The 13,913-nt window shown below is 43.5% G+C and overlaps 1 protein-coding gene and 1 pseudogene across 2 annotated transcripts in view; one reads left to right on the forward strand and one right to left on the reverse strand.

The window, feature by feature from the left end:
- LOC109868082 (uncharacterized) overlaps positions 1-6,243 on the forward strand; it is a 68,690-nt gene extending 62,447 nt beyond the window's left edge. For both annotated transcript variants that reach the window (XM_020457505.2, XM_020457514.2), the window contains exons 6-8: positions 221-819; positions 982-1,127; positions 1,810-6,243. In XM_020457505.2, coding sequence (XP_020313094.1) covers positions 221-819; positions 982-1,127; positions 1,810-2,629 — 1,565 coding nt within the window. In that variant the 3' untranslated portion in view covers positions 2,630-6,243. The remainder of the gene's footprint in view (positions 1-220; positions 820-981; positions 1,128-1,809) is intronic.
- Positions 6,244-8,184: 1,941 nt separating this feature from the next.
- On the reverse strand, positions 8,185-9,994 carry LOC109902825 (translin-like; annotated as a pseudogene).
- Positions 9,995-13,913: the final 3,919 nt, after the last annotated feature.

Here is a 13,913-nt window from a genome sequence, read left to right on the forward strand (position 1 = left end):
TTAGAGGTGTGGGGGTAAGATTGTTTTTGACATATCTGACCATGTTATCCATTTAAAAATTTTGCGTTACAACAATGTGGGATTGATTGGAGATAGGGAGGCCTCCTGTACACTTGTTAACAATGACGTGTGACTTGAATCTAGCCCATAGACATATTGTGTGTTTATAAACATTAGTTGGTCTAACCTGTGTTCCTTTCTGTGCATGTGTGTCCCATAGCACCTGCCTCGGTGCGGGTGCGCTCTGAGCCCCGCGGGGAGGAGCGTCTTGGGGTTCTGGGCGTGACAAGGGCTGGGCATAACCGCTGGAGCACTGTGAGCAGCCTCAGTGCCGACAGCGGCGTGGTGGGCCTGTGTGACGACCGCGACGATGACGAAGATACCCGGAGAATACACAGCAGCGGAGGGGCAGAGGTAGAACGGGTGGACAGCGGGATTGGACCCTGTCTGGCTCGCGGCTGGAAGAGACCCTCTAACTCCCTTCGGGCCTGGGAGGCCCAAAGACCCTGCCCAGACTGTGGCCAGAGAGACGGGCACGGGGTGACCCGGACGGACGGGGAGGGTACCGGTATGTGTGAGCGCTGCTCCAAGCTGAGGACAGAGAGGAAGGAAGCCATCTTGGAGTTCCTGAACACGGAGTCAAGCTACGGGGAGGACCTGAGGATCATCAAGGAGGAGTTCTACGGTCCCATGCAGAGCGCCGGGCTGCTGACCTCAGAACAGCTGACTGTGGTGTTCAGCAACGTTCAGGAGCTCATAGACGTCAACGAACGCTTCACTGAACATCTGCAGGACAGCATCGATCAGGCCTTTGACCAGGTGAGGTGACACTTTCGAACCTAGAGCACCAGTCAGCTCAACAAATGTTTAAAATGATGCCAATCTCATAGGCAGCAAATCCTTGCATTCATGGCTCTGATTTTGAGTTGTGGTTACACAGTGATCAATGGAATCATTGTCATTGTTGTTGTTCCCTTTCAGGGAGATGAGGACCTCCTAACAGTGTGCATTGGAGAGATTTTCCTGGAGTTTGTCAACATGCTGCCAGCCTTCCAGACATACTGCCTGCAGCAGTCCACTTCTGTCAACATGCTCAACACCTTGGAGAAGGAGAAGGAACTGCTCAGGTAAAGATTTTTCCTAATTCAAGATCGAGACTAAGATAAAATGTACACAAAATGTATTGTTTAGGAATTCTCTGTGCTCTTGCCCTCTTCTGTGCTCTGAGTACTGGAACAGTAACTTTGAACCCTAAGTTCCTACTGCGCAGTGTTATTGTTAATGGAAAAGACGGAAGGTTATGATTAATTCATAACTGGTCCTATTTTGAGAACAGTGCTGAAGTCATAACTTTTTTTAGACACAGCCAACTACATCACATCTCACCCATAATGACTCAGCCTGCCTTGTCTTCCCACTGGGCACAAACGTCTGTTCAACGTCTAGCTTTGATTTCCTTATGGTTGAGTTGTCAACTAATGTGACATCAACAAAAAATGTCACCATGTCATTGGATTTAGATTAAAAGTTGGGTGAAAAAAAAGATGAAATGATGTGGAAACAACGTTGATTCAACCACAGTTTTTGCCCAGTGGGTTGTGATTCCCACTTCTTTCAAATTTAGAATTAGGTCTGAGAACCTCTGGCCTACAATCGCAATTAAACAGTATGATAATATCATTCTTTGCCTTTCTTTCTCTTTCTCTCTCTCCCTCCCTCGCTCTTTCTCCCTACCTTCTCTCTCTCTTCTTTCACTTTCTCTCTTTCTTCCTTCCTCCATCCCTCTCACTCTCACTCCTCTCCTCCCAGGATCTTCCTGGATGTCTCCCAGAATGACAACACAGCCCTGCGGCGTATGAACCTGCGGTCATTCCTCATGGCTCCCCTCCAGAGGGTCACCAAGTACCCCCTCCTGCTGAGCCGCATCAACAAGGCCACCACAGAGTGCCACCCGGACCACGCCCGCCTACGAGAGGCCAAGAGCCGCGTGGAGTCACACCTGGAGCACATCAACATGAAGACCAAGCAGGAAGGAACACTCACCTGGTCGCTGCGTTCCTTTCGCCGCGACAGCCGCAAGAACCGCGAGGTCATCAACATTGAGATGCGGGAGATGTCCATGAAGACGGTGGGCTGGGCCAGGGAGAACACACGCTTCGTCATGGAGGGGCCCCTGCAGCTTTCCCAGCCCGCAGACGGACAGTGGGTAAAGAAGGGCAGTAAAGGCCTCAAGTTCCAGAATGTCCAGAGCCTGCTGATGGTGCGTACACAGCGTCCTGGGGAGGGGCTGTCTCCGACAGATGGCGGGGCTAAGGTGGAGCAGCAGGAGCACGGTGTCTGGGATGGTGTGCTGGTGCTCATCAAAGACAAGAGCAGCGGCAAGTTCACTGTGCTCAGGGAGCCCATCTGCCTGGCCAACTGTGTAGTGTCGGCCGACCCTGACTGTGAGGACACCTTTGAGGTGCTGGATATACGGAAGGAGGCCTTTGTTTTCAGGGCATCTGACAAATCCCGCACGCAGCAGTGGTTCCGGCAGATCAAGAGGTATACCCGTGACCTGGGACCGTGGAGGAAGAGGCGTAACGCGCTCCCCAATATCATGATAAACACAAACCAGGGCAGATCCTGAGACTGAACGCTGAGGAACACCGTTTTACTCTTTGGCGGGATACCAGTGTAAATAGATGTACTACTCCTGCAAAAACAAATGATCATGCTTCTGGTGGACCAATTGTTTCTGAAGTTTTAGGATGGGGTTTGTCTGAGGCTTGTGAGGTTCCATGTTATGATGAGGATAACACTTTTTTCTTAGAAAAACTACAAGTGCACCATATTGTAACGAAATGTATGAAGATATACACTGAACAAAAATATAAAAGCAACGTGCTACAATTTCAAAGATTTTACAGTTCAAATGAGGAAATCAGTCAATTAAAATAAATAAATTAGGCCCTAATCTATGGATTTCACATGACTGAGAATACAGACATGCATCTGTTGGTCAAAGATACCTTTAAAAAAAAGGTAGGGGCATGGATCAGAAAACCAGTATCTGACGTGACCACCATTTGTCTCATGCAAAGCAACACATCTCCTTCGCATAGAGTTGATCAGGCTGTTGATTGTGGCCTGTGGAATGTTGTCCCACTCCTCTTCAATGGCTGTGCAAAGTTGCTGGATATTGGCAGGAACTGGAACACGCTGTCGTACACGTTGATCCATAACATCCCAAACATGCTCAATGGGTGACATGTCTGGTGAGTATGCATGCCATGGAAGAACTGGTACATTTTCAGCTGAATTGTGTACAGATCCTTGCGACTTGGGGCCATGCATTATCATGCTGAAACATGAGGTGATGGCGGGGGATGAATGGGATGACAATGGGCCTCAGGATCTCGTAATAGTATGTCTGTGTATTCAAATTGCCATCGATAAAATGCAATTGTGTTCGTTGTCCGTAGCTTATGCCTGCCCATACCATAACCCCACCTCCACAATAGAGCACTCTGTTCACAACGTTGACATCAGCAAACCGCTCTCTCACACGTCTGCCATCTGCCCGGTACAGTTGAGACCTGGATTAATCTGTGAAGAGCATACTTCTCCAGCGTGCCAGTGGCCATCGAAGGTGAGCATTTGCCTACTGAAGTCAGTTACGACGCCGAACTGCAGTTAGGTCAAGACCCTGGTGTGGACAAGCATGCAAATGAGCTTCCCTGAGAGAGTTTTTGACTGTTTGTGCAGAATTTCTTCAGTTGTCCAAAGCCACAGTTTCATCAGCTGTCCTGGTGGCTGGTCTCTGATGATTCTGCAGGTGAAGAAGCCGGATGTGGAGGTCCTGGGCTGGTGTGGTTACACGTGGTCTGTGGTTGTGATACTTCCAGCTTATGGTAGAGAAATTAACATTACATTCTCCAGCAACAGCTCTGGTGGACATTCCTGCAGTCAGAATGCCAACTGTATGTTCCCTCAAAACTTGAGACATCTGTGGCATTGTGTTGTGTGACAAAACTGCACATTTTAGAGTGGCCTTTTACTGTCCCCAGCACAAGGTGCACCTGTGTAATTATCATGCTGTTTAATCAGCTTCTTGATATGCCAAACCTGTCAGGTGGATGGATTATCTTGGCAAAGGAAAAATGCTCACTAACATGGATGTAAACAAATTTGTGGCAAGAATTTGAGAGAAATAAGCATTTTGTGCATATGGAAATGATTTTGAATCTTTTACTTAAGCTCATGAAACATTGGACCAACACTTTACATGTTGCGTTTATATTTTTGTTCAGTGTAGTTTTTAGCTTCTGTCAAAAAACGATCAGCCACTTGGATGACCAAAAAAGACACTTGGTTGGTTGGGAACACTGCCGGCCTTGATTGTCAAAATGGTTTGCTCTTAAAGAAAGATAGATAATTGTTTTCAGTATACTGACTGTCTGCGTTGTGAAAAGCATGGTTGAAGTTGAAGATTTGAAAATACATGAAAATGTTTACTCTGTAGTATTCATGAAAATGCACAAATGAGTGAAAAACAATGTTAAGTTATACAATGGGGACTTGGACTACAGCTTAGTAAAAAAAGACAGGAACTTTAGTTTTTTGTTTACCTGACCAAGGTAAGTCAAAAGCACTGGGTTCTTCCCTCTTTTTTTACCTTCTGTGTCAGGAGCACTGTCCACTGCCAGGAGAGAAGAGCAGCTATACGGCATCCAAATAAGAAAGTCACTCAAAACTCCCTACTACCCCATGAGACTTCCTACAGTACTATGGATGCCAGGCAGACCGTGTCTTTCAGACACATTGGGTGGACGTACTTATATCACTGGGCTGGGTTCAAGTCACAAAGCAGCAATAATTTGTGCAATTTTAGCTATTTAGTTTTGTTTCTTCACATCTGATCAGACTGTAATTGGTGTAAATTGAGAGCTTATTATACCACCTATGAGTGTCAGTGATATTATAGACACAAATGAGCCACAGAAGTTACCCTAGAATAATGTGCACTTGAACTTCAATCCTAGGCCTGGTTTTGCCCCAACCAGTATTTTCCAACTGCTTATTCATACTCGAAAAAGCCTTTACCTGTAACTGAATGTGGTAGTAGAGAATGGCCAAAATGGAGGTGGAAAGGCCTCAAACACTGGTTGGTTAACCTGGACCATGAGTTTAGTAGCTAAAGCAAACAGTAGCTCCACTCAAATGTCCCCACAGTGCTCCGTTCCACGACAAGCAGATGGGGAAATTATGAGCTTTTGTGCCTTGTGTATTTATTTCACTCTAAATTAACAAAAAGTATTTTTTGTTGTTGTCAGTCACAGTAACATTGATAAAACGTTGAGTATCTGGAGATGGTCACCGAGTCAGACAGCCCTCTGCCCCTAGGTAGCAAAAGTGACATATAGCCTGGTTATACCAGTCTGAACACTGCATTTACCAATCTGGATGCCAGACTAGACCTTGCAGGCAATACTTATCACTCAATCTGGCTACTAGTGTTACTACATTATTACGTCATAGTTTACCTGAGCTCTTATCTCAAGTGTGACTTCCCTACTTCTAACGTGTTTTTGTGTCTGATGTTTCTGAATCTAAAGGCCCTTCTTTCTGTTTGATGCACTTTATAATTAAGACTACAAACTAGATCCAGAGAATGGTGCGACTGTCACTCTCCAACAACGCTATCTGCAGTTCATGAATTCAAAAAGCTTTATTCTGTCTGTTGTATGGTTTATTTACAGAACTCTTTATGTTAGGGAAACGTATAAGACCACAGCTGACTACACACAGCAGGTCAAGGCAATATCATCTAAATCTAACCTACGTATACTGTTCAGTCTGATTAGGTCTAGTCCAGGAGTAGCACATGTCAATGAGGTAGTGAATCTATTTTGGGGCAGAGAATGGTGTACAGAGTAGACTACTGCCTGTCTCTTACTGTTCATCACCTTCCAATGGCGTTACCCTGTTACAATCATAGAATTAGAATATCATTCTATTTCTAGAATCCCAATCTATTACTATGGTTAGAATTCGTTCAGCTTCCATCTTGTTCCACTAAATGATTACTACCGTGCAGAATATGAGAAGACTGATGCTGTGTAACAGTTTGAAAATGCCCTTTTCAATATCCTAGACCTGCTGAACTGTCAAATGTTTTCCTCTGTATTTTAAAGACCTAATGTAATATTTCCTTTATGTAAGATATTGTGAATTATATTAAAAAATGACATGTTAAATACATATGTCTTTGTACATAACTCCTTTCCACTTATTGCTATCCATTGGCATCCACTGTGCCTTGAGGTAAGTGATATTCTGAAATAGTGAACAAGGTGTTCTCTTATGCAAATAAGGCTTGGTTCATTCAGAAAAGGTACAAGGCAATTGGACTTACATGTACTGTAGCATGTTGTTTGGACAGAAGTCTCCCTTATCAGTGAAAAGTGCTTCTTTGACACCAAATAGGACAACAACAACAAAAATACATACTATTATGTAGAAATATTTATTTGGAACATTTTCAAATTCATAAAAAAGACACAATATTCCTTTAAATCAGGTGGAATTGTTTGAAAGGAGTAACAAATAAAGAAATGCACATAGGAAGTGCCACAATACATGAACTACAATAACGTTCATATGCAGTAGATGTATGGAGAGTGGCCATAACAACGTATCAAAATCTATATTTTAAGACAAAGCTTTTCCATGAATGAAGTACAGTATTTTCCTCTGTCTCCAGCTGACACTTCCATGTCTGCTGTGTACATAGCTGAGTGATGAGACGCCATTAGCAGACGTCAATAACCATTTTAACCTAAACCGGGATATATCTCAATTGTATTTTCTTGATTACTCACACGCTTTCTTCTCGCCTTCTCACGTGCAACGAGTACAACAGGCGTTAACTTTACCGTGAAATGCTTACTTACGAGCCCTTTCCCAACAATGCAATTGAGAAATGTAAGAAAAATATGCGCATTGGAGCAGAATCTCTGGGGTTACTCCCCTTGGATTCTTCAAGGAAATAAAGGAAATACTATAATTGAGATTCACCATGGCTCTTTCTTATGGAGATTCTCCATTGGAAAGGTAACTCCTCTCTCCTCCTTTTGAAAAATATCAAAGGTAATCAAAGAGAAGAGGCAAGTACATGTGGAAACAAATGCATTTGTATGAATTGAGACTCTCCTTGTCCATAACCGGGTCATCAGGCAAATTACGTTTACAGAGGAGGATTCCCAAAAGGTGTAAAGTAGTAAACATTTATTTTGCTAGTTGTTGCAGACATTTTATAGATAAAACTATAAGTAGCATATCGTTTTTAAACGTGGCATGTTTTTCTCCTCAAACAAAACAGCTGATTCAAAGGGGTGTGGCAAATATCAAAACTCTTCCGCGAACGACTCAGGTAGGATAAACATGACAATCTTCAACGAAAGTTGGTTATCGAGTATCAGTATCACTACTTGCACATCATCATCTGCTCATCTATCACCCCAGTGTTAATCTGCTAAATTGTAATTACTTCGCTAATATGGCCTATTTATTGCCTTAGCTCCTCAGCCATTTGCACACACTGTATATAGACTTTCTTTTTTTTTCTCTTGTGTTATTGACAGTACGCTTGTTTATTCCATGTGTAACTCTGTGTTGTTTGTGTCGCACTGCTTTGCTTTATCCTGGCCAGGTCACAGTTGCAAATGAGAACTTGTTCTACCTGGTTAAATAAAGGTGAAATAAAAAATCGAGGAGGGGACACTTCCGTTCGCTTACTAACAAATTGACACTCTCCTCGACCAATTATCGGTTTCCGAGTCATGAGGAGAGGATGGCCTTTTACCAAATGAGAATCTCCCTGTGATTCATCTTGTCCTCTCCTACTAGGATGAACCTCAATTGCCTACTCCTCGCCTCTTTCTCAAAACCCATTGGATGAGACAGCCAGAGGTGCCGTCCCTCTGACCTTCTCCTACAATGGGTTTTGAGAAGGAGGCGAGGAGTAGGCAATTGAGATTCTCCCCTAGTCTCCTTGCTTCCCTCTGATGTTTTGTTGATAGGTTATTTGAACATTTTGAGATATAAACCCTGAATAGAACAATCAGAGACCAAACTAGCCATACGAAAATTCCTATGTTATATCACGTGGCTTTTGGCAGACAAATGGCACAAAATCATTATTTATTTGCTTGTGAACTAAAACAAAATAAGCGCTTCTTAAACATGGTAGTTAACACTCTCTTTTCTTCTGGGTGGAGGTTTACACCCAGTCATCACCCCCCTTAAATGAAATGAACAACAATAATTCATACCAGTACAAAACATCAGTTCAAAATGTATGAACAGCAAAAACCACTGAAAGATAATAACAGGCATATTACAGTATGATGTTGGATATTACAGTGAACATTTCCAAATACCAGTAATCAAACTGGAACAGCCCCTCCCCTTCAAACTGTGCCTCTATATCAAAGGCTTTCAAACCCCACTGACAAGACTCATTCATCACATGCACAAGTCTGTCCTAGGCTACTGGGGCCACAGACCTCCTATTCCTGCCATTCAGCAGGTCAAGACTCCACAGTCCCAGTTATGGAGAGGTCAGGTGCCAGCCTAGGTTAGAGCCCCAGCCCTACACCTCCACACCCAACAGCTCTACTTGTTTCCCCCAGCCTCCTGCTCCTTGGTCAGGCCACGGATAGACAGGTCGTAGACCACCTCTATCTTCTCCACGTCGTACTTGAGGCCGTCGTAGCGCTTCCTCAGGGGGTCGTTCTTGAGGTTAAGCAGTCGGAAGCCAGAGTCCAGCTCGTTGGAGATTCGGAGGGGGCGGCCATAGTCCCCTGCTGTGACGCTGTTCACCGCCAGGCGAGACTAGAGAGAACAGACACAGATGAGTTTATACATGGACCGGGAACTGTGAATAAGTAGTTATGAATAAGTAGCCAACTTCAGATTCACCCATGTGTAGGGCCTACCTGTAGTACTGCTCCACTGGGAACTTGTTTTTGAGTGCTCCAAGTTGCGTCCTGACTGTACAAAACAGTTCCTTGGCCTTTGCGCACTTACTGGGGACATGTGACAGACAGGGGGACAAGAAAGAGACGTTTATGTAGCTACCTGTAATGCTGTTCCAGGGGGAATTTTGGTTTGAGCTCTCCAAAGTACATACGGACTGTGCTTAATTAACAGTTGCAGAGCAATTACACACTTAATGGGAACTAGAGTGACAAAACAGAAACAGTTATGTCAAGGTGATGGAGACCTGCAAAGCAATGAGTCAGTCAGGAAGGTAAGCCACCATAAGTGACAGTCCAGAGTCGTATTCACTAGGCTAAAAACAGAAGAAACCGGAACACAACAAGTTAGGGACTACCTTAACTGATTGCAAAACGTTTTGCTACGGTTCACTAATGAATAACTAACTTACACCCCATGTGATTGGGCACTCACTCTCTTTGAAGCCAGATGGTTGATGGACACTTTGGAGCACGGTCAGGATCTCCCTCGCCGTCTGTTCCAGAACCTGTACCACTTTTCTTACGTCCTGCAAGACAACGTACGCTGTTAGCTAGCAAGACATCTGTAGTTATGATTTTGAAGAAACGAAATGCATGCATGTGTCCTATCAGCGGCCCTGACGTTAGTTAGCAATACATACATTTGCACATAGTGTTGAACATACAGTGCATTTAATGGATGTTATTATATTCCTCACATATTCAATGCAAACCTTACTGACTGTATAACTGACTGCGAGTAAATTGCTAGTGGTTCGGTGCTAGCTCGATTGACAAAAACATTAGCAAGCAGCCTGTTGATTGATTACCTCTTATTTCTTGATCCGCACTCAGAAAAGCCTGAATGTAGCTGAACATTTCCGTCACAGACATATTACACAAGTATTTTGCAAAAATATATGCTAGTTTGGTTCTTTCTGCAAAATGAATCAAAATAGTTGGTTAAACCAGTTTCTAAACCCAGAGCCGCAACATCGCGAGATTTCTGGGAACGCTTGCGAAACAGACCAAGTAAAGCAGACCAAGCCCGGGTTTGAGCAGTCAATGAGAGAAGTAAAACATTATTCCTTAGTTGTTAATTTTTCTAGAAATCTAAAGTTACAACATAGTTTCGAGCCAAATGTATTTATATAGCCCTTCTTACATCAGCTGATATCTCAAAGTGCTGTACAGAAACCCAGCCTAAAACCCCAAACAGCAAGCAATGCAGGTGTAGAAGCATGGTGGCTAGGAAAAACTCCCTAGAAAGGCTAAAACCTAGGAAGAAACCTAGAGAGGAACCAGACTATGAGGGGTGGCCAGTCCTCTTCTGGCTGTGCCAGGTGGAGATTATAACAGAACATAGCCAAGATGTTCAAATGTTCATAAATGACCAGCATGGTCAAATAATAATAATCACAATAGTTGTCGAGGGTGCAACAAGTCAGCACCTCAGGAGTAAATGTCAGTTGGCTTTTCATCTTTTCATCTTTTTTTTGTATTTAATTGTCTTAAAATATTGTTCAATTTATTTTTGCAAGGTAATAAAATGTGGTGTTTTGTTTGTAAATTTACATTTGTGAATATGAATTTGGCTTGGGTGCTTGACTGCCGTTGAACGCTCAGATCAAACCTACTCCTCGCCAGAGCTGGCCAGAGCGTCCAGTGTGCGCTCTGAAAGCTCCAAATTTTACAAATGGACAATCTGACAGCTCTCAGGATTTAGGAAGGCCCAGAGCACACTCTGGCACCCCAGATTGAATTCACGAACACACCCGAAATCATAAAATGTCTGTCTGGTCATGTGTTATGCTAACAAGCTAGCAAGACGTTGCATAGCAACAGCATCCACTTCCGGTAGACAGTCAAAGCTCTAGTACACTCAACTGGAACGATACTCTTAGTTTACAGTATACTAAAACCAACTAATAGTATTGTAAGGACCCTGGGTTTATAAGCGCGGAAATCGACTCTGCCGCACTAGCATGCTTTTGCAGCACAGTCGATAGCGAGCCGGACCTCGGGCTCGAAGGTCGAGGGTTCGAGACCTGCTCCCTGCTGTTTCATTACAGTATGTAGTATATACTCATTAAGTATGTAGTACACAGTATGTTAGTGTAGGTATTCGAACACAGCTACTTAGTGCTTGAGTTGACGGCCAACACATGCGCAGTTTGGCGCGAAACGACTGTTTCCAAAGATGATCGATCTCTCCTTGTTAACCATTTGAATCGTTGTCGACGAAGCGGGAATGGGGGCTGTGGATCCTTTAGGATCGGTGGATACGTCTCATTATTGTAGTTATTTGAATATTCGATGAGGGTTGTTGACATCAACTGCCTGTATTCAATGGAGAGAGACGCTATGCTACTAGCCTTAGCCTCATGTCAGGACACACCCGAGGGGCCCCAGTGTTAAGGATCAGCGTGGCAGAAGTGTTGTTGCCTACTCTTACCACCTGGGGTGGCCAGTCAGGAAGTCCAGGATCCAGTTGCAGAGGGAGGTGTTTAGTCCCAGTCCTTAGCTTAGTGATGAGCTTCGTAGGCACTATGATGTTGAACGCTGAGCTGTAGTCAATGAACAGCATTCTCACATAGGTGTTCCTTTTGTCCAGGTGAGAAAGGGCAGTGTGGAGTGTGATTGAGATTGCGTCATCTGTGGATCTGTTGCGGTGGTATGTGAATTGGATTGGGTCTGGGAGGATGCTGTTGATGTGAGCCATGACAAGCCTTTCAAAGTACTTCATGGTTACCGACATAATCATTTAGGCATTCAGAGGACTGGCAGTGTGGTGCCAGGACAACAACCTCTCCCTCAATGTAAGCAAGACAAAGGAGCTGATCGTGGACTACAGGAAAAGGCAAGCCGAACAGGTCCCCATTGACATCGACAGGGTTGTAGTGGAGCGGGTCGAGAGTTTCAAGTTCTTTGGTGTCCACATCACCAACGAACTATCATGGTCCAAACATACAAAGACAGTCGTAAAGAGGGCACGACAAAACCTTTTCCCTCTCCGGAGACTGAATAGATTTGGCATGGGTCCCCAGATCCTCAAAAGGTTCTACAGCTGCACCATCGAGAGCATCCTGACCGGTTGCATCACCGCCTGGTATGGCAACTGCTCGGCATCTGACCGTAAGGCGCTACAAGAGGGTAGTGCGAACGGCCCAGTACATCACTAGGGCCCAGCTCCCTGCTTCTCTGCTACCGCACGGCAAGTAGTACCAGAGCACCAAGTCTAGGACCAAAAGGCTCCTCAACAGCTTCTACTTCCAAGCCATAAGACTGCTGAACAATTCATAAAATCGCCACTGGCCCTGCTACTTTCTGTTTGTTTGTTACCTATGCATAGTCACTTCACCCCCATTACCTCAACTAGCCTGTACCCCTGCACACTGACTCAGTACCGGTGCCCCCTGTATATAGCCTCGTTATTCTTATTGTGTTACATTTTATTTTAGTCTACTTGGTAAATATTTTCTTCTTCTTGAACTGCACTGTTGGTTAAGGGCTTGTAAAGTAAGCATTTCACGGAAAAGCCTACACTTGTTTTATTCGGTGCATGTGACAAATAAAGTTTGCTTTGATTTGAATATGTGTAACAGTATAGCTTCAGTCCCTTTCCTCACCCCTACCTGGGCTCCTCTGCACACATCAACAAATGCCTCCCACGATGCATCGTTACCCAACGCTCCACAAAAGCCGCGGCCCTTGCAGAGCAAGGGGAACAACTACTTCAAGGTCTCAGAGTGAGTGACGTCACCGATTGAAACGCTGTTAGCGCGCACCCGCTAACTAGCTAGCCATTTCACATCGGTTACATATGCATAGCCATCTCGAATTCCGATATAAAAAAAATGTTTTCTCAAAATACCGGGATGCCACGTGTCCTGCTTATATCAATACGCTCATAACTTAAGCATTACGAAACTTCTATTCGATTAAATAAACATCACGTAGCAAATAAACCATTCGTTTTTTATTTTTTATTTATTATTAAACAGTAACATGCAAAACACAAGAAACAGAACAGCCAGGGGGATTACACAAAGAAATAAGGAAGAGAACCAAAAAACTATAATACAAATCCAGTTTTATGATGTACTGACGTTCAATTGTGTAACCAGAGTAGTAAAATAATATGTCAAATTTAGATATATCAGTGGTTGTATGCATTTTCTTGCCATGGTATAGTTTAACATGAGTCCAGAACACCTCACTATGTAAACAATTACATAATAAGTGTTCAATAGATTCATTTTCTAGTTCACAAAAAGTGCATTCACTGGTAACATCAGGTATATACTTTGAAATCAAGCTATTACACGGATATAATCTATGGATAATCTTAAAGGAGATGTCCTATACTTTATTGGTCACCATACATTTGTGTGGAGTGAGCCTAGCACAGCGCAAGTTTACATCAAACGATGAAGCCCAAAAACATATTGCAGAGGGAATAGATTTCCTGTAGAAAATATCCCTTAATAAACGATTGTTGAATTTCTTATATAGTAAACCTATGCCATTCACCTGGATATCGCTTACAATAATGTTCCAAAATATGCATTATTCTGAAGTAAAGATTTTATCCCACTAGGTATAGCTTTTATAACAGTGTCATATTCCTTGCTTGAAACCTCAAAGTTGTATCTTTCCATAAATTCTCTCTGCGTAAATAGATTCCCACTAATACTAACTAATGTGCTGACAAGGACAATGATTTTCAAGAACCAGTTACGGTAAAATCTGGTTTCTATGTAATATCGACCCATTATTCCATATAAAACATTTATGAGGTGAAAAGTTGTTGCCATTCATTTTTGTGTTGAGCAAATTCGACACTCATTGACCTCCATACAAAACTCCTTGCTTGGTCTTGCATGGGTCCTTCGTAAATGTGTGCATTTA

Source organism: Oncorhynchus kisutch, linkage group LG2, assembly GCF_002021735.2.
Source record: "Oncorhynchus kisutch isolate 150728-3 linkage group LG2, Okis_V2, whole genome shotgun sequence".
Classification (NCBI taxonomy): domain Eukaryota; kingdom Metazoa; phylum Chordata; class Actinopteri; order Salmoniformes; family Salmonidae; genus Oncorhynchus; species Oncorhynchus kisutch.